Source organism: Bombina bombina, chromosome 9 (genome assembly GCF_027579735.1).
Source record: "Bombina bombina isolate aBomBom1 chromosome 9, aBomBom1.pri, whole genome shotgun sequence".
Taxonomy (NCBI): domain Eukaryota; kingdom Metazoa; phylum Chordata; class Amphibia; order Anura; family Bombinatoridae; genus Bombina; species Bombina bombina.
This window is the reverse complement of record NC_069507.1, coordinates 34209234-34236908: the sequence shown is the minus strand read 5'-3', so window position 1 is coordinate 34236908 and position 27675 is coordinate 34209234. Positions and strand designations below refer to the sequence as shown.

At 35.8% G+C, this 27675-nt stretch overlaps 1 protein-coding gene across 1 annotated transcript in view; it reads right to left on the bottom strand.

Moving 5' to 3' along the window:
- TBATA (thymus, brain and testes associated) overlaps nt 1–27675 on the bottom strand; it is a 45170-nt gene that overhangs the window by 13197 nt on the left and 4298 nt on the right. Inside the window, exons 2-3 of the mRNA XM_053691614.1 lie at nt 12704–12757; nt 11665–11879 (exon numbers count right to left, since the gene is read on the bottom strand). Of these exons, the coding sequence (XP_053547589.1) occupies nt 11665–11879; nt 12704–12750 (262 nt within the window). The 5' untranslated portion in view covers nt 12751–12757. The remainder of the gene's footprint in view (nt 1–11664; nt 11880–12703; nt 12758–27675) is intronic.

The following is a 27675-nucleotide window of genomic DNA, read 5'->3' as shown; positions in this document are numbered from 1 at the left end:
AGATCAAATTATTCCCATTTGCATCAGCTAATTTGATTGTAGGGGGTGATTTCAATATGTCTTTATTTCCAGAAGCAGAAAGATTTACTAAAAAAAATATGAAAGAGCATAATAAATGTGCTAAATATTTTAAAGGTTTTTGCTCTAAACTTAAGCTTTATGATATATGGCGTATTAAAAACCCTGACTTACATACTTTTACATGTGAATCTAAATCACATAAATCTTTCTCGAGAATTGATTTCTTACTGGTAGCTGAATCTCTTTCTATAATGAAGATTGAACCTCAGATAAATGATATTATAGTATCAGACCATGCGATCATCTCATTGTTTTTTCAGACTGGGACTAGGTCTAAATCCGAAAGTCAAACCATCCCCTTCCCACGTTATCTATATAATAACACCAGGTTTTCCTATTGGCTGAAACAGAAGTGGAAAGACTACTGTACGTACAACCTTGCATATCTTAATAAAGTTGAAACTTTTTGGGAAGCATCTAAATCGGTGCTAAGGGGAGAAATTAAATCATATGTAAGTACTAGGAAAAAGAAATCACTTGCCAGGGAAAGACAATTATCCAATCAGGTCAAAAACGCGTATAAGAAGTTTTGTAATAACCCTTCAGATATAAACTGGGGGAACTACAATAAAGCTAGACAGGAAAGGGATATTGTATTAAAACAAAAATCCCAGGAAGAAGAGCAAAAGATTAATATAAAGTTTAAAGGATTTCATGGCTGCTCGGCCAAATACCTGGCCAGTATAATTAAAAATAGAAAGAAGAAAAATGTTATATTAGCGATTAAAGATGGTGACCAGAGGTGTACAGATTCTAGAGATATCAGCAAGTTATTTTTTAATTATTATCAGCAACTTTATACTAACTCTAGTGGTGATAATTTTAACCAAGAAAACTTCTGGTCACAAGTTACAATACCTCAAATCACAGAGGAACAACTGACAGCCCTGAATGCACCCATTACTCTACAAGAGATAGTCAAGGCAATTAACGAGGCTAATTCGAACAAGGCAGCAGGTCCAGACTGTCTACCAGTGGAATACTTGAAAATCTTGGTAGAAGAGGTCAGCCCGATATTAGAAAAACTTTTTAACAGTTACTTTGTACATAATACCCCAATATCTGTTTATTTCTCAGCGGCAAATATCACGTTAATACCAAAAAAAGGTAAAAACATGGAAGATCTAGCATCATATAGACCAATATCGGTCTTAAATGCAGACTATAAAATTCTAACATCAATTGTGGCTGCCAGATTAATGAACTGTCTTGACAAAATCATTCATCCGGACCAAACGGGCTTCATGGCATCAAGAAAATCATCAAAAAACATACGTAAAGTTATAACTTTCTTAGATTATATATGGAATACAGGGAAACAAACAAAATTTGATACAGCTTTACTAACACTTGATGCCGAGAAGGCCTTTGATTCAATCGAATGGGAGTACCTTTTCAAAGCACTGGAAAGATTTGGATTTAAAAATCATTTTGTTCATTTTATACATAATCTATATAAGAATCCAATATCTTTCCTCTTAATTAACGGATCATTAACTAAGGCAATCTCACTAAGAAAAGGTACGAGACAGGGCTGTCCACTCTCCCCTTTACTTTTTAATATCGCTCTCGAACCGCTGGCCATCTGGTTAAGACAGGTATGTATAGGGACCCCTATAGTGACACCTGCATTAAAAATTCTTTTATATGCAGATGATATTATTATTTTTTTATATAATACTCCGCAGGTAATACCCCTAATTCTAACATGTTTAAATATTTTTAGCACCTTTTCAGGATATAAAATAAATTACACTAAAAGTGAATTAATGTGGCTTCAGAAGACTAGATATAGTATGCGGGAAATTCCATTTAAAGTTGTTGATACTCTTATATATCTAGGTCTATACTTACATAAAAATCCTCAGAATTGGTATAATCTAAACTATCAAATGCTTATGCAAAAGATCAAGACAAACCTAGAAATTTGGACAGCTTTCCCGCTGTCTATAACAGCAAGAGTTAGCCTAGTAAAAACGATTATTTTCCCACAACTCCTATATCCCTTACAGAATCTCCCTCTGCTTTTAAAAAAATCGGATATTAATAAAATAAATGCTATGTTTAGTAAATTTATCTGGCAGGGTAAGAAACCACGTATCTCTTTCAATAAATTAATTCAAAAACGCAATATGGCGGGTTTTGCATTACCTAATATTAGTCTTTATAATTTGGCCGCTTTGGTTAAAATTGCATTTGATTGGTTAGCAGAAACTAATTGGTTTTCGTCAACTGACCTTGAAAGTTATATGATTTATCCTTATTCACTGAAAGCTATCCTACATAATCCATTGGATGAAATTCCAAAAAATGTACGTAATCTAATTTCTATTAACAATGTAGTGATAGCATGGCGCAAATTCTGCCATCTAATTGGAGCAAATCATAGGATATCCGAATATCTTCCAATTAGAGGTAATGCGGAATTTATTCCTGGAATTAGCCAGGCAGTATTTAAAACCTGGGAGGAGAAGGGTTTGAAATTTGTCTATCAAATCCTATTAGACTCTGGCCTGACACATTCATTTGAGTCGCTTGTAACGCAATTTGATCTGCCTAGAAATAGTCGGTTTGCTTATTTTCAAATACGACATTTTGTTAATAGTAAGCGCTGGGTGCTGGAAAGAAATGGTGCATGGTCTGATATTAGAACATATATCTCAAAATTCTCAGGGGGAACCTCGTCAATCTCACTAATATATGATATAATGCTGGCTAAACAAAGTCAAATTTTCTTAGATAAAATATGCAATATCTGGATACCTTATTTTGCCGACATGAACCCTGAAAAAATAAGGACAAGCTTTTTGGCTTTAGGTAAATGTAAGATATCAATAAATTGGAAAGAATCACATACGAAACTATTGAATAATTATTATTATACTCCAGCTAGATTAAAAAGAATGTTCCCATTGCAAACATTTCTCTGCCCACGTTGTATGCACCCAAAAGCAGACATCCTGCATATGTTTGGACGCTGTCCAAAGATCAATCAATTCTGGAAAAAAGTTATCTTCTGGCTCAATAAAACCTATAGGGTGGACATCTCTCTTGGTTTAGAAGAGATCATATTTCTTAAAAATCATTCAGATAATCAACCCCTACATGAAAATATATTAAATACAATAATCTTATTGACTAGGTATCTGATATTGAAAGCGTGGAAGGGAAAAACAGCCCCTAGTTTTTCACTCTTTATTAGAGAAGTACAAAACCAAATCATATTCGAATCCTTTCATACGCAATTAACAGGAGAAAAAAAAATTAAAAAATTTCTAGCAAGATGGCTCCCTATCATTAAAACATACCCTTGTCAACTTCAAAGATCCATATTGAATCCCTTTCTGAGCTCTGATAGCTTTGCAGAATTAGTGTTATTAGGTGAATTTCCAGCGTCATGGATTTCACTCTACAGAGAAGTATACTAATAGTTATTAAAGATCTGTAAGGATATTGCTTTTGAATCATGTTTACGAGCTGGGCCTGGTTTTCTGGGAGACAGGGGGGGGAATTCCCTCCTTTTCTTTTTTTTTTTTTTTTTTTTTTTTTTTTTTCTCCCTCTGGTGTTTATGTAAGAATGAACCATGTTAAAAATCAGAAGTATGATTACGATATGGAGCGGATGATTATGTTAGTTATAGTCATGTAATCAAACACAGTGTAAAGTCTTTCTTGCAGATTTTCTTACCTTAGTAATATTGTAATATTGTTTGTAGGGTATTGTAATATATGGTTGTTTTGTTTTTTTTTTTGTTTTTTTTTTTTTGTTTGTTTTTTATTATTATTAGGGATATTATTTAAATCTGGGATGATCCTTGTTGATAAATCATGTTTTAGTTATTATGTTAACGGTAACAACCAAGGTATCTGTGTTACTTTTTTTTTTTTTTTTTTTTTTTATGTCTTATATGAATATGTTTCATTTCTTTTTTTGTTATGTTAAAAAAATTCAATAAAAATATATTTAAAAAAAAAAAAAAGGAATTTATTCATAAAAGTCCGACCAACTGGATACCCACATCTTTAAAGTTGGGTGAAGTAGATGATTTGGATAAAAATCTGTAAGCCAATTATTTACCAAGAGAAAGTAGGTTGTGTAGCCTCCTGTTACCGCTGATTTTATTTACACTGGCCAAGGTGGTTCAGGTTAGTATTGCTAGAAAAACTGCTGGATGGTGAGTATGAGTAGGACAGGCAAACAATACACAAACCACCATCTGACAAGCTTTGCATGTTTTTTTTTTTGTGATGATAATGTAGTCTCACTTTATAGAACAATAGTTCTCAGTGAACTCTTAGGCATGAAAGAGGGTTTCAATGTAGGAATTCTGTGGTGATCTACAGGAATGGTCATTAGATACACGGTTATTAGAGGCATGGTCCTAAGATTTGTAGTCATTAGAGGAGGGGTCATTAGACACCTGGTCATTAGAGGAGTGGTCATTATAGGCATGGTCCTTAGATGTGTAGTAATCAGACTCATGGTCATTAGAGGTGTGGTCATTATACACATGGTCATTAGACACGTCTTTATTAAAAGAATGGTCACTAGAGGTATGGTCATTAGAGTCATGGCCACTACACACATGGTAATTATATGCATGGTAATTAGAGGCATGGCCATTACACTCATTGTAATTATATGCATGGTCATTAGAGGCTTGGCCATTACATACATGGTCATTAGAGGCATGGCCATTACACATATGGCCATTAGAGGCATGGTCATTACACACGTGGTAATTATACGCATGGTCATTAGAGACCTGGTCATTACACACATGGTAATTAAACACATGGTCATTAGACGTGTAAGTCATAAGGTGTAGTCATAAGATACATGGCCATTATACACATGGTCATTAGATGTGTGGTCATAATCTGCATTGTCATTAGAGTTGTGGTCATTAGACACATGGTCATTAGAGGTGTAGTCATCATAAGTGTGATCATTAGACACATGGTCATTTGACACGTAATCATTAGACACATGGTCATTGGAGGTGTGGTCATTAACTGTGGGGTCATTAGACACATGGTCATTATACGCATGGTCATTAGATGTGTGCTCATTAGAGATGTGGTCATTAGACACATCATCATTAGATGCATGGCCATTAGTTGTGTGGTCATTAGCGGCGTGGTCATTAGAGTTGTGGTCATATGAGGTGTGGTCATTAGAGCATGGTAATTAGACACATCATCATTAGATGCATGGCCATTAGAGGTGTAGTCATTAACTATGTGGTCATTAGACAAATGGTCATTATATGCATTGTCATTAGAGGCATGATTGGTCATTAAACATGGTCATTAGATGTGGGTGATTAGAGGCGTGGTTGGGATTTATAAAGTCTCTATTTTCCTTGGGAAGTTTCCCATCCTTTCTCACTATTACAAAGCTAATGAGGTTGTCTTGTTTTTATTTCTCTTTTACTTCTCTTTAACTTTTTTCACTTTTGCATTTATTAGACAGGACAGTTTTATAACGGAGACTTTTATCTTCTTTTTCATTTGTTTGTTCTGTATTGTTTTGAAAGCGGTTTTGTGCTGCAGTGTCCTTTACGCTGGAGCTCCGTCTATGCGCAGAGAGGTGAACTATAACAGGCAGTTGCTTCTCTATTGATTATAAAGCAGAGTGACGTGCAACTCACTGATAGGATGAGGGGTGGGTATAAATCTTTAGCAATTCTACCATTTTTGAAGTTGTGATGGTGACGTTTTTTTGAGAGATAGCAGTTTCAAAAATAGCGCAAACAGGCAAAACACTGTTGGAAGCTGGTCAATAAGGTGTCAAACATTACAGTGTGCTCAGCTAGGCGTAAAAGAGGAAAAATAAGCTTTTTGAGGCGTCTCTTTCATTGAGATATTAAAGTTTTCAAACAATACAAGTGTCACTTTATAAATGTATTGCTATTTGTAATATCCATTGCTGGCCCAGGTATAGGAAGTGTTGGAGTTATGTTCCTATTTAAGTATCAATATAGATTTACATATAAACATATAATCAAGCATATATCAATAACTTTAAAAATGTTAGAAAACCAAAAAAAAATGTTAATGAATTCAATGTATCTTTGTTTTTGTTTGTCTCTAGAACAGGCGTTGAACTTAAATGTTATAGTCTAAGGTTGGGTTACCATAGGAAGGCATTTGTTATGGCGCAGATCGACCTCACCTACATGAAAAGAGCAACTGCACAGTCACGTTGCGCAATACTTTTCAATGGGTAATAAAATAATACCATAAAACATGTATTTCTTTCATATTGGCAAGAGTCCATGAGCCAGGAGGGGCAAAGTTATCCAAACCTCAAAATGCCTATAAGTACACCCCTCACCACATCCACAATTCAGTTTTAACGAATAGCCCAGTAGTGGGGTGATGAAATAAGGAGTAAAAAAGCATACAAAAAAAGAAACTGGAAACAAAATTGTGCTTTTATACAAAAATCATAACCAACAAAAAAAGGGTGGGCCTCATGGACTCTTGCCAATATGAAGGAAATGAATTTATCAGGTAAGTTCTTACATAAATTATGTTTTCTTTCATGTAATTGGCAAGAGTCCATGAGCTAGTGACGTATGGGATAGAAATACCCAAGATGTGGAAGTCCACAAAAGGGGTCACTAGAAAGCGAGGGGATAAAATAAAAACAGCTATTTCTGCTGAAAAAAAATAAAAAAAATAAAGTCTTTCTCATAATTTTCACATACATTTCAAGAAAAATACTTAAATCATAAGCAGAAGAATCAAACTGAGACAGCTGCCTGAAGAACTTTTCTATCAAAGAAGCAAACTACAGAAGAAGCATATACATCAAAATGGTAAAATGTATGCAAAGAAGACCAAGTTGCTGCTTTGCAAATCTGATCAACTGAAGCTTCATTCTTAAAAGCCCAAGAAGTGGCAACTGATCTAGTAGAATGAGCTGTAATTCTCTGAGGCGGAGACTGACCCGCCTCCAAATAAGCCTTGTGAATCAAAAGCTTTAACCAAGATGCCAAAGAAATGTCAGAGGCTTTCTGACCTTTCCTACGACCAGAAAAAACAACAAATAGACCAGTGGAGGCTTCTCTATAGGAGCACTTGAGCACGTGAACCCCTGACCCCTGATGCCCCCTGACCCCTGATGAAAAAAAAAAAAAAAAGAGTGAGAAATAAAAAAAAACTAATTACATTTGTAAACCTTTTTTGATGATTAAATAAAAAAATCCTCCAGGCTCCACTGCAGTTTTGACTAAAAACATTAAAATTGCCTTATTTAGGCTGAAAGTGGAATGGGCTTTTGCCCATTACTTCTATCTATCGCACATGATGTGCAGTGCGATAGATAAAAGTATAGGCAAAAGCACTATCCACTTTCAGCCTGCATTGCCTTCAGCGCCACCTACAGGCCAGCCCATAGCTTTCCTAACCGCACAGCTCTTAGTGTGCGAGAGCCAGCTGTCACGTGACACTCGCACACTAAGAGCTGTGTGTGTGGGAGGAGAAGCATCGTGGGCTTCAATCAGTTGAAGAGCCCGGCCCAACACCACTGCAGGCAGCACTAACGAAGGATGTTTTTTAATTATTAATTTACATAATTTATTTATTTTTGGCTGAAATTTTTCAGGTGGGGGGAGGGGGCAGGTGCGCACGCTCAAGCAACTCTCCAGGAAGTTCCGGGACCAGGAGTCTCAATAGTGGCTATCTGACACCCGCAAATTGCCGGAATAGGGGAAGCAACATGTCACCCACAACAATACTATCACATAGCCCTGCTTTCTACCCATGTTTAGCGGTAGCCCTCCTCCTCTGGGAGTAGCCATAAGGAAGGGGGAGCGAGTGGGGCAGTGAGGACACACACACAGGCCAGGGAGGTAATGGAAGGGGGAGAGGACAGTCTGAACTACCCCAGAAGAGCAGTACTAGACAGAGGCGGAAGGCAACAGTAAGTTACACAGTATGTCTACCAGATTTTTTTGTTTTTTTTCTTGCCCCGGCCCTTCACCTTTTCTACCCTGTTAATGTTATTCATTGCACACACGCATAAGTTAAGAGATGTAACAGTGATGTTTGCCCCCAATACAAGCCCCTTGCTGTGCCCACTCTAGCTCGTGTGCTCCCTTATGCACCCCTCTGCTCGCAGCTGGTCTAACACAGCCGGTGCCTGGTGACTGATTGACTGCACGGTTTAAGAATAATAATGTTGATGCACCCAGATTTAGCATTGAGTTATATTTTCTTTGCTCGTAGGTGTACTGATCACTCACGAGTCACTACTAGAGTAGGTAATTTGTGCTCACTGAGGTTTGCCCTCAGGATTTGTTTGTTTTTACTGGCAGGGATAACTATGCAGAGCTCTTCCGCATGCCAGACTATTATTAATCCCTTTCATGTAGTGCTCTCTATTAACCCCTTCAGTACCAATAACACAAGGCAAAGCATGCAGCTGTTACAGTATAAGGGAAACATGCTAAAGATAATATGCAGTATATTGGGTAACTATATATATATATATACAGTATATATATATATATATATATATATATATATATATATATATATATATATATATATATATGTGTGTGTGTGTGAAATACTTTAGAAAACTACATTTGACTAAAAAGTTGTATATACAACCAATATGATAATATACTAAAAAAATAAAACGCCAATTGTCTTGATAAAGCCTACACTGAGGTGAAACGCGTAGACGTTTATTCAAGGAGCAAAAAGAAGATTATCCATTATTACAATTATCCTTGCTGGCAGTCTAAGTCAGCTATTTCCAATACTCTGCGCAGAGTGTATCACGGATAATTTGGACCGCAAGAGCTTGGAGTGGATTGTTATTGGTGCAAGCGGAGAGGATACCGGTTAACCCCCAAAGCAAATCAGATGCCTGAAGAGACCAAAGCGGTGGTGATCTACATTAACGAGAACCACTACGTCACCATACCAACAAGGTCAGAGGTGAGAGCGAATGCTGACAGGTCCATGATAGACCGCAGAGACGCAACACGACCAACGCTGTAATCCAAACAGCTAGGGGACCGGTAAAGTATACCCACTTGTCACATCAATCCCACATTGAAGTAATACTGAACTTGTATTGTAAAAGTGTGTCTGATTGCTTCTAAATGCCGAACGGCTCCTGAATGTATATGACAAACAAGGTTTAACCCGCTATTGATCGAATGAATCCAACCTTTGGCACCCAAACAGACTGTTTGATTATCTCAGAAGTCCTTTTTTCACAGAAAAAGGATATTGTGGCTTGAAAAGGATATTGTTGTTGCTTTATTATTGTTATGGGACTTTGTTGCTGAAATATCTTATACAAACCTATTAATTGTAACAATTTATTGAACTCTAGAGTGAAAGGTAAATTGCAACATTCTCTGATATTATCCAGATTTATATCACTAAAGGGTGTTTAAACAGAAGTTGCAACCCATGACATTCGGACAGAGTTGGATTTACTAGTATTATACCTAAAGGTGGTCTAATCAAAAAGCTGAAGTGGTAATAGTGCAATAATAGAGGCTGAGGAGACGTCCTCCCCTCTCTATGATTTTTTATTGACTTTTAACATTTGCGAATTTTAGTTTATTTTAAGCACATGCATTTTTAGATAATTTGTCTGCCTTCATTTATGTAATAATAAAAATTTTTTTATATTTATCATATCAGATCTATAGCATTATATTAGTTCACTTTTAACATAAATTTTTAACTTGGTTGTTCCACATCCCTAGCTATCCTATATTTCAATATAGGCTAAGCGCTGTTTATCTTCTTTTCGGTATATCAGCCATAGCCTTCTGTATCGCATCAGCAATATAATTTTTCATATCAACAGGGATATCATGTACTTTAGATGTTGAAGTAACAACAGATACTGTACTAGCACTAATAGAAACATTTTCTGCATGCAAAAGCTTATCATGACAACTGTTACATACTACAGCTGGAGATATAATCTCCACTAGTTTACAACAGATACACTTAGCTTTGGTAGAACTGTGTTCAGGCAGCATAGTTCCTACAGCAGCTTCTGAGACAGGATAAGATTGAGACATCTTGTAAAATGTAAAAGAAAAAATAACATTTAAACAAAAATATCTTATTTCCACATATTGCAGTTTCAGGAATAGGAAAAAATGCAAATGCTAAAATGACAAAAAAGCAAATAGCATAGCCCTCTGATCATAAAGAAGGCAAGGAGCATATAGGAAGTGGGGTAAAATAAAACTAATTTTTTTTTGGCTCCAAGTATGACGCACAACGCAAAAGGAAGTTGATTTTTTTTTTTGCGCCAACAAACATCCGGAAATGACACAACTCGTGTCATAACAAACACAATTTCGTGCCAAACAACCCAGCGTCAACAAAGGCACAGGAAATTACGAACTTTCGTCATTACAGACGCACATTTGTGCCAAAAAATCTCGCACCAAGAATGACGCAATAAATAACAGCATTTTGCACCCTCGCAAGCCTATTTTGCCAGCAAGTTTTCAAAGAAAAAACAAGTCAAATTGGAAAAAAGACTATACCCTAGGTAAGACAAACTTCCTAAAACATGATTCACATAACGAAACTGCGAGATTGCAAAGGGAAATACATATAGACCTGACTCATGGCAAATATAAGTAAAATACATATATTTAAAACTTTATATTAATACATAAAGTGCCAAAGCATAGCTGAGAGTGTCTTAAATAATGATACATACTTACCAAAAGACACTCATCTACATATTGCAGATAGCCAAACCAGTACTGAAAAAGTATCAGCAGAGGTAATGGTATATAAGAGTATATTGTCGATCTGAAAAGGGAGGTAGGAGATGAATTCCTACGACCGATAACAGAGAACCTTTGAAAAGATTTCCAGTGAAGAAAACCATAAAATCAATAGGCGATACTCTCTTCACATCCATCTGACAAACACTGTACTCTGAGAGGAATTGGGCTTCAGAATACTTAGAAGTGCTTATCATAGAAGAAATCATAAAAATCAAGCACAAACTTACTTCACCACCTCCATAGGAGGCAATGTTTGTAAAACTGAATTGTGGGTGTGGTGAGGGCTGTATTTATAGGCATTTTGAGGTTTGGGAAACTTTGCTCCTCCTGGTAGGATTGTATATCCCATACATCACTAGCTCATGGACTCTTGCCAATTACATGAAAGAAACTCCTTTTAGCTGTTGGCTGCATCTGTAGCTTATGGCTCCATTTTACTGACTTAAAACGAGCCCTATGGTTGTATTATACCTTTTTACACATTCTAAAAAATGATTTTTTTTTAACACACCCTGTATAACACTAGGGGGAGCTAAAGATTAAAAAATGAACATGAAGAGTTGTAACATAAAAGATTTCTGAATAACATTTCAGGGTTTTTTGTTGTTTTTTTTATAAAAGATAACACTGAGTCTAGAGAGAATTGATTTGTGTAACTTTTATGACCCTATAATAACATCAGGACTATTTAATCAAACGCTGTGGGAAATAAAAAAGATACATGCCAGGGGCAGATGGGTAATTAAGCAACAATAAAATGATACTGATACAGAACCTTGGACTATACCTTGGATGTGAGTTACACGATGCGGATGGGGGCTGTGCCTTGAAAAGAAGGAATGCTGGCTGAGATTACCGAAGCGAGACGTGTTTTTGGTAAGGGGTCTCAAAGCCTCGGCGCTGAAACGCAGAGGGGTATTCTGGGCTAAATGTTCTAGTTTCCCAGCTAGGGATGGGACATTTATATGCTCCATCTGCTGTTTTGGTGATGTATGATTAACTCTGCAACGAAAGGAAATGTGTTACATGTGATGCTAGGCAAACATAATCCTCTTCCCCACAATACTAACCAGTAAAGTATAATCACGTATATTTACTGCGTCAAAACATACGAAGCTGTACTACCCTTACCGTGAATTGGTAGCGACACAAATTTGAATTCACATGTATTATTAAAAATGTTGGTGACATTATCATTGATAGCTTTGACTGTGCACAGAGCATATGTACATATTCATTGTGCATCTGCATTTAAACACCGTCCCTGATCAGAGAGTATATATTGTGTCTGAGTACCGCAGTGTTTGAAAGACTCTTAAAGTTGTATGTGTTATCTGAACCATGAAAGGACTGACCTCTGGTTAATTTTTTGAGCGCTAATAGCTGGTTATTTATCGCGAATTTGCCCATTTACGGGCATGCAATAAATTAGGCTCCACTTGTAATCTAGGCCCTAAATAAATGATAGAGAGAATAATGGCTTTAAAGCAAGAAATAGCCTTAGAATAATATGCACATGTAGATTTTTTTAAATGTATTTTAGTTATTTAAATATTGATAAAATAATGCTTAGACCAATTAGAGACAGTTATAAATGGGTCAATAGAGTGTGCAGCCAAAGTGTGGAATTTTCAGATGTAAGTTACAGAAAAAAGGGGTAAAATAAATAAAGTAATAATGTGTATTAAAAGTTTTTTACTCCATATTTTTAAAAATTTATAGCACAATCTCAAAGTGTCCATGTCCCTTTATAGAAATGCTTGCTGACATGCTGTACATTCCATACAAATTAGAGAATGTCAGTACATATACTTATGAGTACTTACTGTGCCTCACGTAGAGCAGGCAGAGACTCGGTTTTCTCAGTGGCCATTGTTTTTCTAAAACAGAAAAGGCAGCCATATTTTTAAAGTGACATTAAACTTAAAATGTAAATTGCCATAAATGCTTAGTGTTTCACTTTTGTTTTTGTCCATATTTTCCTCTACTTTGCATTGGAAGAGAGAGGGTTTTTTCCCACCACCACCCCTAGAAAGACTAGAGTGCATCTTTCAGGATCCATAATCCTGAGTCTTAAACATTCTACACAGTGACTACTTAATAAGTACCCTAGCTCATTTAAATTCTAAAAAAAATTTCCAGTATACTTTAGCTAACTACCAGCTAGATTACGAGTTTTGCGGTAAGAGCGGTGCGGTACTAACTTGCAAGTTATTTTCACCGCTCACTTACCTACAGCGCTGGTATTACAGGTTTTCATAAACCCGGCGTTATCAGGCAAGATGTGAGCGTAGAGCAAAATTGAGCTCCATACCGTACTCCAATACCAGCGCTGCTTAAGGCAGTGGTGAGCTGGTTTTACGTGCTTGTGCATGATTTCCCCATAGATATCAATAGGGAGAGCCGGCTGAAAAAAAGCCTAACACCTGCAAAAAAGCAGCGTAAAGCTCTGTAACACAGCCCCATTGATTCCTATGGGGAAACAAAATTTATGTTTACACCTAACACCCTAACATGAACCCCGAGTCTAAACACCCCTAATCTTACATTTATTAACCCCTAATCTGCCGCCCCCAACATCGCCGACACCTACATTATACTTATTAACCTCTAATCTGCCGCTCCAGACATCGCCACCACTATAATAAACATATTAACCCCTAAACCACTGCACTCACGCATCGCAAACACTAGTTAAATATTATTAACCCCTAATCTGCCGCCCCTAACCTCACCGCCACCTACCTACATTTATAAACCCCTAAACCTTAGCCTAACCCTAACACCCCCTAACTTAAATATAATTAAAAGAAATCTAAATAAAAATTACTATCATTACCTAAATAATTCCTATTTAAAACTAAATATTTACCTATAAAATAAACCCTAAGATAGCAACAATATAACTAGTAGTTACATTGTATCTAGCTTAGGGTTTATTTTTATTTTACAGGCAAGTTTGTATTTATTTTAACTTGGTAGAATAGTTACTAAATAGTTATTAACTATTTAATAACTTGCTAGTTAAAATAAATACAAATTTACCTGTAAAATAAAACCTAACCTGTCTTACAGCTAACCTACAATTAAATAAATTACCTAAATTAAATACAATTACCTAAATTACAAAAAAAAAACACTAAATTACACAAAATAAAAAAAGAAATTATCAGATATTTAAACTAATTACACCTAATCTAATAGCCCTATCAAAATAAAAAAAGCCCTGCCAAAAAAAAAAAAAACCCTAGCCTAAACTAAACTACCAATAGCCCTTAAAAGGGCTTTTTGCGGGGCATTGCCTCAAAGAAATCAGCTCTTTTACCTGTAAAAAAAATACAAATAACCCCCCAACAGTAAAACCCACCACCCACACAACCAACCCCCCAAATAAAATCCTAACTAAAAAAAACTAAACTCCCCATTGCCCTGAAAAGGGCATTTGGATGGGCATTGCCCTTAAAAGTGCATTTAGCTCTTTTTCAATTGACCAAACTCTAATCTAAAACTAAAACCCACCCAATAAACCCTTAAAAAATCTAACACTAACCCCCGAAGATCCACTTACAGTTTTGAAAACCAGACATCCATCCTCAACGAAGCTGGGAGAAGTCCTCAGCGAAGCGGCAAAAAGTCCTCAACGAAGCCGGGAGAAGTCTTCATCCAAGCCGGCAGAAGTGGTCCTCCAGACGGACAGAAGTCTTCATCCAGACGGCATCTTCTATCTTCATCCATCCGGCACGGAGTGGGTCCATCTTCAAGACATCCGGCGCGGAGCATCCTCTTCAATCGAAGTCTTCTTCCCGAATGAAGGTTCCTTAAAGTGACATCATCCAAGATGGCGTCCCTTGAATTCCGATTGGCTGATAGAATTCTATCAGCCAATCAGAATTCAAGGGACTCCATCTTGGATGACGTCATTTAAAGGAACCTTCATTCGGGAAGAAGACGTCGTACGAAGAGGATGCTCCACGCCGGATGTCTTGAAGATGGACCCGCTCCACGCCAGATGGATGAAGACTTCTGCCGGCTTGGATGAAGACTTCTCCTGGCTTCATTGAGGACTTCTTGCCGCTTCGCTGAGGACTTCTCCCGGCTTCATTGAGGATGGATGTCCGGTCTTCAAAACTGTAAGTGGATCTTCGGGGGTTAGTGTTAGGTTTTTTTAAGGGTTTATTGGGTAGGTTTTAGTTTTAGATTAGGGTTTGGGCAATTGAAGAAGAGCTAAATGCACTTTTAAGGGCAATGCCCATCTAAATGCTCTTTTCAGGGCAATAGGGAGCTTAGGTTTTTTAGTTAGGATTTTATTTGGGGGGTTGGTTGTGTGGGTGGTGGGTTTTACTGTAGGGGGGGTTGTTTGTATTTTTTTTTACAGGTAAAATAGCTGATTTATTTGGGGCAATGCCCCGCAAAAGGCCCTTTTAAGGGCTATTGGTAGTCTAGTTTAGGCTAGGGGTTTTTTTTATTTTGTGGGGGCCTTTTTTTATTTTGATAGGGCTATTAGATTCGGTGTAATTAGTTTAAATATCTGATCATTTCTTTTTTTATTTTGTGTAATTTAGTGCTTGTTTTTTTTCTAATTTAGGTAATTGTATTTAATTGTAGTATAAGGTTAGGTGTTAGTGTAAGACAGGTTAGGTTTTATTTTCCCAGTAAATTTGTATTTATTTTGACTAGGTAGATTGTAAATAATTAATAACTATTTAATAACTATTCTACCTTGTTAAAATAAATGCAAACTTTCCTGTAAAATAAAAATAAACCCTAAGCTAGATACAATGTAACTATTAGTTATTTTGTAGCTAGTTTAGGGTTTATTTTACAGGTAAGTATTTAATTTTAAATAGGAATAATTTAGGTAATGATAGGAATTTTTATTTCGATTTCTTTTAATTATATTTAAGTTAGGGGGTGTTAGGGTTAGACTTTAGGGGTTAATAACTTTAGTATAGTGGCAGTGACGTTGGGTGCGGCAGATTAGGGGTTAATAACTGTAATGTAGGTTGCAGTGATGTTAAGGACAGCAGATTAAGGGTTAATAATATTTAACCAGTGTTTGCGAGGCGGGAGTGCGGCGGTTTAGGGGTTAATATGTTTATTATAGTGGCGGCGATGTCGGGAGTGGCAGATTAGGGGTTAATAATTTTATTTTAGGTAGTTTATGGGTGTTAGTGCACTTTTTAACACTTTAGTTATGAGTTTTATGCTACGGCTTTGTAGCGTAAAACTCATAACTAGTGACTTTAGATTGCGAATCTTACGAATCTTGCGGGATAGGCTGTACCGCTCACTTTTTGGCCTCCCAGAAAAAGCTTGTAATATCGGCACTATGGAAGTCCCATTGAAAAAAGACTTTACGCAAATTGCGTAAGTTAATTTGCGTTAAGGCCAAAAAAGTGTGCGGTACAGCTGTACCTACAAGACTCGTAATAGCAGCGGTAGTGAAAAAGCAGCGTTATAACCCATAATGCTGCTTTTTTACTCATAACGCAAAACTCGTAATCTAGCCGTACATTAGCAAAAATACTTCTAGTAAAAGTTATTGCTGGTTTTCAGTAGCATATACACATATGCTCTGAGTGCCCCATGCACCATGCCTCAAACACCACAGCTTCTCACAGAGTCAGTGGTGGCTTTTTGTGACACAGATCAAGAGGTAGATTTATCAAGCAGCGGATGCTGCAACCTACTCCCGAAGTTTCAGGTCCATCTGAAACTTAAGTTAAGAAGCCGCGGTCGTAAGACCGCTGCTCCTTAACTCATCCGCCATCGCTGAGGTCGCGGACAGCAATCATCCCGATCAGATACGGTTGCGATGATTGTCACCCCCTGCTAGCGACCAATTGGCCGCGAATGTGCAAGGGGCGGCATTGCACAAGCATTTCACCATAAATGCTTGTGCAATGATAAATGCAGACAGCATATGCTGTCGGCATTTATCAATGTTGGGAGGACATGATCCACTACAGCGAGTCATGTCCGCTCGCCATTTGATAAATCTACCCCTAAGTCTTCACTTAAACAATACTCGCCACTTACAGCTCTAAACAGACGTACAGTATTTGTATCCTGAGGCGCTAGTCTCATGTAGCATATGTGCGTATGTCACTGAAACAGTAATATGTTTTACTAGAATCATTTTTGCTAATGTAAGTATATTGCTAAAATGTCCCTATTTAAAAATGAAAAGCATCCAAACACATTTAATTTGTTTTTTTTATCCCTTTAAATTTTCTTAGCACAACTACTACAGATCAATAACCTGCTGCAGTGTTATCGGCAATGTAAGTGTTGTGGTCTCTTGCTGAGGTGTCACAGTGTCATTTACTGTAAATCATTAGTGACAAACGATGCTAGGAGCCTTTAGCTTGTTTATAAACAGAGAGTGACACACAAATGCATTACTTATCTACCATCCCATTGTCTATTGTGTGTGATTCTCTCGTGCCAAGGGTAAGGGCAACCCAGCAACATCCCCTGCATTGTTCTGAAGTGTATAATTATAGGTGTGCACATGTTTTATTTCAGAGAGACTACAAAAGTATTCTTCAACATTATACAAATTTTCTAAAACAGTTATTTGATTCTCAGAATTATAAAGAAAATTGAGGTTGCTGAATTGACTTCATAGCCTTTCTAGGGAGTCTGTGAAAAGTAACATTTTTATACATTCTGTTCCATTTAACGTTCCACCCCATTTAAAAATCCTACAATAACTCATTTACCACAAGCATTTGTGTCACAGTAGTACCCCTTGTCCCTCGCATGGGGACAGCTAGACAGCGATACCGCACTCCATCACAACTCAATTTTCCTGCAGCTTTGTGGAATTTTTAATTCCACATTTTTGACGTCTTGGGGGGAAAAAAACAGTTTTGCTAATTTTAAGTGCTTTTCCTACCTGTTTACATAGTTTTTTTATTGTAATGTTTTTGAGCAAGCTTAGTCTGTGCCAATAAACACCATTTTTTTTTGTTTAAAAGGGGTTACACTCATTAAATGTCACCTCTAAATCAGAGACCCACTACTAGGAGCTAGCTGTATACATTGGGTGAGTCAATGACAAGAGGAAATGTGTGTAGCTACCAATCAGCAGCCAGCTCCCAGTAGTGCATGGCTACTCCTGAGCATATTTAGGTATGCTTTTCAATAAAGGATACCAATAGAACAAAGTACATTTACTAATAGATGTACATGGAAAAGTTTCTTAAAATATTATGCTTTCAGTTTAATTTTTATTTTCTTGCCTCAAAGGGACATTGAACACCAAATGTACCTCATAAGCATAGTACTGAGGTTATTCCCAGCCTCCCTCATGGGTGCCGCCATATTGAAATCCATTCTTCCTTACATTCCAGTACCGACCTGTTTGCACATGTGCAGTAACGTGCAATGTAGCTAGGTTTCCTAATGACGGCACCAATGATTAGAGGGAGGTGTATGAGATCTATTTAGTGTTCAATGTCCCTTTAAGAAGCAAAAATAGTAAAGTTATAACTTATTGTTTGCATTACAGTTGTCATTCACCAGGGATAGTGTCCCTTTAAAGTACTTATTTGTATTAAACCTATGACAATAGCATGACTACTGCAGAGGAATTAGAAGTATAAGGTAATATGACTATATAAATATGATGGCGGTGGTATGATCATGCTGATAAAAATAATTGTCATTGTTTTTTATTGATTTTTTTCTGACAACTTTTTTTGTATTAACAGACCAGTAAATAAAGTAGATTTGCATAAACAACAAATGCATGATGACAAAACAATGCAATAGCACTTAGTCTGAGCTTCAAATCCGTTGTAGATTTTTTCTAACAAATTACAAAGTTATCTATGTCCATTCCTCCTGTATCATGTGACAGCCATCAGCCAATCACAAATGCATATATACGTATATTCTGTGAATTCTTGCACATGCTCAGTAGGAACTGGTGACTCAAAAAGTGTAAATATAAAATGATTGTGCACTTTTTTTAATGGAAGCAAATTGGAAAGTTGTTTTAAATTTGTGCTCTATCTGAATCATGAACGTTTAATTTTGACTTGAGAGTTCCTTTAATCTTTCTTTGTCTCTGATGCAATTATAAAGATTGTAAAATGTATTTGTATTGTTAACATTGTTTAAACCTTATCAACAAATGAAAAGAGATTAAAAAAATAAATAAAATAATAAAAAAATTAAATATATATTATATACATTTTTTTTAAAAAAATCTGTTTTTATTTGTTGATAAGGTTACATTTTTACTTGTATATAAAACAATAAGAAAAATAATTCATAGACAAAATTAATGTTCCACGATTCTAGCCATGGAATTACTTCCAGCAGCAAATAACACAGCACAGTCTCTAATGAAGTACTTCTTAGCATATGAAGCATGTTATTTGTATATATCAATGAATGTGTGTTACATTGTATAATGTGCAGTGCACTAGAGGAGATGTACGGATGTGTATATACTTAGTATATGTTATGTTATTTGTATATATCAATGAATGTGTGTTACATTGTATAATGTGCAGTGCACTAGAGGAGATGTGTGTGTATATACTTAGTATATGTTATTTGTATATATCAATGAATGTGTGTTACATTGTATAATGTGCAGTGCACTAGAGGAGATGTGTGTATATACTTAGTATATGTTATTTGTATATATCAATGAATGTGTGTTACATTGTATAATGTGCAGTGCACTAGAGGAGATGTACGGATGTGTATATACTTAGTATATGTTATGTGTATATATCAGTGAATGTGTGTTACATTGTATAATGTGCTGTACACTAGAGGAGATGTACGGATGTGTATATACTTAGTATATGTTATGTTATGTGTATATATCAGTGAATGTGTGTTACATTGTATAATGTGCAGTGCACTAGAGGAGATGTACGGATGTGTATATACTTAGTATATGTTATGTGTATATATCAGTGAATGTGTGTTACATTGTATAATGTGCAGTGCACTAGAGGAGATGTACGGATGTGTATATACTTAGTATATGTTATGTTATGTGTATATATCAGTGAATGTGTGTTACATTGTATAATGTGCAGTGCACTACAGGAGATGTACGGATGTGTATATACTTAGTATATGTTATGTTATGTGTATATATCAGTAAATGTGTGTTACATTGTATAATGTGCAGTGCACTAGAGGAGATGTGTGTATATACTTAGTATATGTTATTTGTATATATCAATGAATGTGTGTTACATTGTATAATGTGCAGTGCACTAGAGGAGATGTATGGATGTGTATATACTTAGTATATGTTATGTGTATATATCAGTGAATGTGTGTTACATTGTATAATGTGCAGTGCACTAGAGATGTACGGATGTGTATATACTTAGTATATATTATGTTATGTGTATATAACAGTGAATGTGTGTTACATTGTATAATGTGCAGTGCACTAGAGGAGATGTGTGTATATACTTAGTATATGTTATTTGTATATATCAATGAATGTGTGTTACATTGTATAATGTGCAGTGCACTAGAGGAGATGTATGGATGTGTATATACTTAGTATATGTTATGTGTATATATCAGTGAATGTGTGTTACATTGTATAATGTGCAGTGCACTAGAGATGTACGGATGTGTATATACTTAGTATATGTTATGTTATGTGTATATATCAGTGAATGTGTGTTACATTGTATAATGTGCAGTGCACTAGAAGAGATGTGTGTATATACTTCGTATATGTTATGTGTATATATCAGTGAATGTGTGTTACATTGTATAATGTGCAGTGCACTAGAGATGTACAGATGTGTATATACTTAGTATATGTTATGTTATGTGTATATATCAGTGAATGTGTGTTACATTGTATAATGTGCAGTGCACTAGAGATGTACGGATGTGTATATACTTAGTATATGTTATGTTATGTGTATATATCAGTGAATGTGTGTTACATTGTATAATGTGCAGTGCACTAGAGATGTACGGATGTGTATTTACTTAGTGTATATTATGTTATGTGTATATATCAGTGAATGTGTGTTACATTGTATAATGTGCAGTGCACTAGAGGAGATGTGTGTATATACTTAGTATATGTTATGTTATTTGTATATATCAGTGAATGTGTGTTACATTGTATAATGTGCAGTGCACTAGATGAGATGTGTGTATATACTTAGTATATATTATGTGTATATATCAGTGAATGTGTGTTACATTGTATAATGTGCAGTGCACTAGAGATGTACGGATGTGTATATACTTAGTATATGTTATGTGTATATATCAGTGAATGTGTGTTACATTGTATAATGTGCTGTACACTAGATGAGATGTACGAATGTGTATATACTTAGTATATGTTATTTTATGTTTATATATCAGTGAATGTGTGTTACATTGTATAATGTGCAGTGCACTAGAGGAGATGTGTGTATATACTTAGTATATGTTATGTGTATATATCAGTGAATGTGTGTTACATTGTATAATGTGCAGTGCACTAGAGGAGATGTGTGTATATTCTTAGTATATGTTATGTGTATATATCAGTAAATGTGTGTTACATTGTATAATGTGCAGTGCACTAGAGGAGATGTACGGATGTGTATATACTTAGTATATGTTATGTTATGTGTATATATCAGTGAATGTGTGTTACATTGTATAATGTGCAGTGCACTAGAGATGTATGGATGTGTATATACTTAGTATATGTTATGTTATGTGTATATATCAGTGAATGTGTGTTACATTGTATAATGTGCAGTGCACTAGAGGAGATGTGTGTATATACTTAGTATATGTTATGTGTATATATCAGTGAATGTGTGTTACATTGTATAATGTGCAGTGCACTAGAGGAGATGTACGGATGTGTATATTCTTAGTATATGTTATGTGTATATATCAGTGAATGTGTGTTACATTGTATAATGTGCAGTGCACTAGAGGAGATGTGTGTATATTCTTAGTATATGTTATGTTATTTGTATATATCAGTGAATGTGTGTTACATTGTATAATGTGCAGTGCACTAGAGATGTACGGATGTGTATATACTTAGTATATGTTATGTTATGTGTATATATCAGTGAATGTGTGTTACATTGTATAATATGCAGTGCACTAGAGGAGATGTACGGATGTGTATATACTTAGTATATGTTATGTGTATATATCAGTGAATGTGTGTTAAATTGTATAATATGCAGTGCACTAGAGGAGATGTACGGATGTGTATATTCTTAGTATATGTTATGTGTATATATCAGTGAATGTGTGTTACATTGTATAATGGGCAGTGCACTAGAGGAGATGTGTGTATATATTTAGTATATGTTATGTTATGTGTATATATCAGTGAATGTGTGTTACATTGTATAATGTGCAGTGCACTAGAGATGTACGGATGTGTATATACTTAGTATATGTTACGTTATGTGTATATATCAGTGAATGTGTGTTACATTGTATAATGTGCAGTGCACTAGAGGAGATGTGTGTATATTCTTAGTATATGTTATGTTATTTGTCTATATCAGTGAATGTGTGTTACATTGTATAATGTGCAGTGCACTAGAGATGTACGGATGTGTATATACTTAGTATATGTTATGTTATGTGTATATATCAGTGAATGTGTGTTACATTGTATAATATGCAGTGCACTAGAGGAGATGTACGGATGTGTATATACTTAGTATATGTTATGTGTATATATCAGTGAATGTGTGTTACATTGTATAATATGCAGTGCACTAGAGGAGATGTACGGATGTGTATATACTTAGTTTATGTTATGTTATGTGTATATATCAGTGAATGTGTGTTAAATTGTATAATGTGCAGTGCACTAGAAGAGATGTGTGTATATACTTACAGGCCCATTTATCAAGCTCCGTACGGAGCTTGAAGGGCCGTGTTTCTGGCGAGTCTTCAGACTCGCCAGAAACACAACTTATGAAGCAGCGGTCTAAAGACCGCTGCTCCATAACCCTGTCCGCCTGCTCTGTGCAGGCGGACAGAAATCGCCGGAAATCAACCCGATCGAATACGATCGGGTTGATTGACACCTCCCTGCTGGCGGCCGATTGGCCGCGAGTCAGCAGGGGGCGGCGTTGCACCAGCAGCTCTTGTGAGCTGCTGGTGCAATGTTAAATGCGGAGAGCGTATTGCTCTCCGCATTTAGCGAGGTCTTGCGGACCTGATCCGCAGTGTCAGATCAGGTCCGCAAGCCCTTTGATAAATGGGCCCCTAAGTATATGTTATGTTATGTGTATATATCAATGAATGTGTGTTACATTGTATAATGTGCAGTGCACTAGAGGAGATGTACGGATGTGTATATTCTTAGTATATGTTATGTGTAGGGTTGCACCGATACCGATACTAGTATCGGTACCGATACCAAGTATTTGCATGAGTACTTGTACTCGTGCAAATGCACCGATACTTAAACCGATACCTCCACTTCCTACCCATATGCTATCTTTCATTTTAAACTGGAGTGGAGACTAAACTAAAAATTGTTTACTACTGTTCTGCCAATAAAAATTGCTGTTATTTGTATTATTGTAGGAGCGATCACTGTGCCACGTTCAGACAAACCCCTGAAGTACTGGGCAGTTAATAAACAGATTTCCATCTCTGGCTAAAATGGCCCAAATTATCTTTCTGCCCGATGCAGTAGTGTGGAAAGTGAAAGACTGTTCAACTTAGAGTCGAACCTCCTTACTGATAGCAAAAACAGCTGAACATGCAGAGATGCTTCTAACTTGCCACTAACTTTTGAAAAATTATTCTAATTGCTAGATTGCCTTTTTTACTGCTAGTTCTCATCTTGCACAATGATGTTCAAAACATACTGTACTCTGAGGAACATCTATAGCCAGGGCTGGACTGGGAATAAAAAGCAGCCCTGGAAAAATATGAAGACCAGCCCTTGAGTCGGTAGAATGCACGTCGCATTTTTCTCATAGGGGTTTACTGGGACACTCCTTCCCCAATATTTTTTCAGAATTAAATTATATTACTTTGTATTAAATACAAATGTCAGATTGATGTTATATAACAGCCCTACAACCCAATGGCATCACCCCTTTAAATTTAAGATTTTTTTGTAATATTTTTTATTTATAAACATGTTCTGTGAACTTTGTGACAAATAAAACTGTTTTATTATTTCATAATGTCTTTTGAGTTACAGTCCTTTATAATTATAAAGAAGGAATCTTAAATAATTAGTCTTTATTGTGCTTGGTAAACTGTCACATGACATAAAAAAAAAAAAGTATCGGTAATTGGTATCGACGAGTATTTGAAAACAAGTATCGGTACTTGTACTCAGTTATAAAAAATGGTATCGGTGCAACCCTAGTTATGTGTATATATCAGTGAATGTGTGTTACATTGTATAATATTCAGTGCACTAGAGGAGATGTACGGATGTGTATATACTTAGTATATGTTATGTGTATATATCAGTGAATGTGTGTTACATTGTATAATGTGCAGTCCACTAGAGGAGTTGTATGGATGTGCAGAGGGCACACTGACTATGCATAAAATTAATACTTCTGAATGCATGTGACGGACAATTAGGGCCTAGAGAACTGATGTCCAAAGAGCCATTTAATACTTTCTTTTTCATGGCAGGTTCCATGGTAACGTGTTTAGTTTACAAATGCTAATTTGAGGGGTATTGTTCTGCACATCGGGGTAACTAAATGTATCCACACATAGCAACACATAACAAAAGATGTTTCAGCCATTGTGTTTTGTTTCTTTAAAGCAATGTGATCTTAAAGGGACATAATAATGCAAAAATTCATGTCATTTTTGCACTACTAGTCCTAGATAATTATGGGGTTAATCTCTGCAAAGAGGTAATTTTGCAGCTTCCCAGCAGAAGACAACAGGTCAGCCAAACAGGAATGGCAGCCACACGACTGTCAAATCATTTTACTTTGTTAGTTTGGTATCCTTTGTTGAAAAGCATACTTAAGTATGCTCAGAAACAGCAATGCACAACTAGGAGCTAGATTATTACTGATGGCTACATAATATGCCTCTTGTCACTGGCTCACCAGATGTGTTTAGCTAGCTTTCAGTAATGCAGTGTTGCTGTGGAACTGGATTTACCTATGTGTTTTACCCATTTGCACAGAGCTAAACACAGTTAGTTAGGATCAATAATGCAAAAATACCACGTTCTAATGAATTTGTGCATGCCATGCTAACTTTAGAATAGAACAGTGTACACTAGCGGTGGATTACACTGAGGTGCCATGATAGATTGCATTTCACTTGCAGGTCCAACAACACGTTAGAATTTCGAAATTCTTTTAAACCCTTTTGCTGCTAAGCCATTTCCCTCCTGTGTGCTAAGCTGGTTTTGAGCTTTATGTTGCAGTTCACATTTAAACACTTTTAGAAATAAAGTTTGTGCGAATAAACTATATATTATTTATTATTTTTTTCAGCAGACTCAGCAGATTCAAAATATATTCCATTATTATATGTGTATGTATCATTGGGTTTAAAAAATAGCACATATTTTTTTACTCCTGACTCAATAAATAATAGTATGTAATTTTATTCATCAAAATCTGTGTGGATAAATATTTGTAGTAGGTAACCTGTCTGAAATAAGCAGAAATTAAGAACATTTCACTGTTTTTTTCACTGTTTTATTGCAGGCATGTCAATTTAATAAATTATCAAAAACAGCATCTTATTTACTGTACTGTTTTCAGCAATTAAACAGTTCTAGCCACCTGATAAATTAAAATGGGGTACATAAAGCACACATTTGCAAATGAGAGGCTACAAGTATTTTAGCATGAATTTGGGGTGCACAGTAATTAATAGAATAAGTTGTATTGCTTAAAAAAATAAAAATTCTAAGCAAAGAGCCATATTCCACTTATTACATTGTCTACTTTTGTGCTAGCAATACTTGTAGCCCCTCATTTGATGCATCAAGGGATGTAATTTCCAAAAATGTGTACTTTATTTCATGTATCTTAGTTTCTACAGCTGTCTGATTGCAGACATAACCCATAAACGTTGAAAGTTTTTTTTTTTAGACAATTTCAAGATTTCCATGTCTGCAATTAAACCGTTCTAGCCACTTGGAAAATTAAAATATGGTACACAAAGCACACATTTGTAGAAAGTACACCCTTCATCAAATGAGGGGCTACATGTATCTCTAGCACACAATTGAGGTGTGCAACAATTAATGGAATATGGTGCTTTGCATAAAAAATATTTTATTTTTAGCAAAGAGTCATATTCTACTTATTATATATTACATTGTCTATTTTTGTACTAACAATACATGTAGCCCCCATTTGATGCGCCAAAGGGTGTACTTTCCAAAATGTGTACTTTATTTAATGTATCTTAATTTCCCAGGTGGCTACAGCTGTCTGATTGCAGACATAACCCGGTAAAGTTGAAAGACTATTTTTTTTTTTAATTCTCTTTACAAAATAGATATTTTTAAAGGAATTGTCGCTAGAAAATATATATTTTTTATTGCAAAAAATAAGCTTCTTTGCAAAAAAAATAAAAAAGTTTTTAAAGATGGAGAGAGCTGCGTAAAGATGGTGTTTTACTCATCTTCCATGCATGCTAAAAGATTGATTATAAATATATAGATATTTTTTTTAAAAAAAGCATTCTTCTACCATTTATTAATTTGTAACCACATTACCCAGGTGATCATGGGATTACAAATATAATATCGGTCCATATTGTAAATGGGAATGCGACATTTCTCTGCTAGGTGATCACTGCGGTAACGCTGGTTACTTACCACGGTGATCATTTAGCTATAATACTTAAACCAATATTTATTTAAAAAAAAATAAAGTTTATTTTTAGAACATGTATTTTGGGGGTCTCTAGGCAATTTTGATCTTTATTTATGTGCCTTTAGAGACCCCCAAATCCTTTTTTTTTTTCATATTTATTTTTTTATTTTTTACTGTACACCCCCAAGACTTATACCATTGGCAAGAGTAGACGATTACCTTTCTAATGGTGGGTCTGTAGCTGCTTAGATGCTTGAGATACAGGCATCTAAGCAGCATGCTCCCATCTCCCTATAAGTGACAATTGTCAGTTTTAAATAAAGCTGCACAGTGATGTCATTGCATCATTGCACCTGACGTCACTGCGAAAAACGTGAAGCCCCGATGCCTGTCACTATACAGGCCAGATCGCTGGGTGGAAGTAGATGAAGGTGCCCAGAACTCCACGAAGGTGGGAGAGTGCTAGTGATGGCTCTGAGCCGTCTTTAGCACCTGAGAGGGAAACTTTGCGACGGCTCAGAGCCGTCGTTAGCACTCAAAGGGTTAATATTAACAAAATTTAAAATAAGCGATTCTTTAGCAAGTGCCACAAACCATCAAACCCTCACACACATATACTTTTTATCCAGTGCTGGGGGAAACTAGCTCCTATAAGCTCAAAGTATCATTTACACAATACTATGTACACTGACACAAGATTCCCAAATCAAAGGAAAGAAACGGTTTAAACTGATCACAGGACAATGAGTCCACAACCAAAGTAACTGTCCAAGTTTGTTGAAGATTATGAATTTTGTTAAGATTTGTTTCTCTCTTGTTATAGATGTGATGTACCTACATAATATCTTAAATTTTGCCTCTTGGCCATCAGGGCTTAATATGAGCCATTACTTTTACAGAAAATGTTTGCTGATCCCTGGACTAGTGCAAAAATAAAAATACCCTTATACTGTATATTAGAGCTTTTTTTTTTTTTAAAC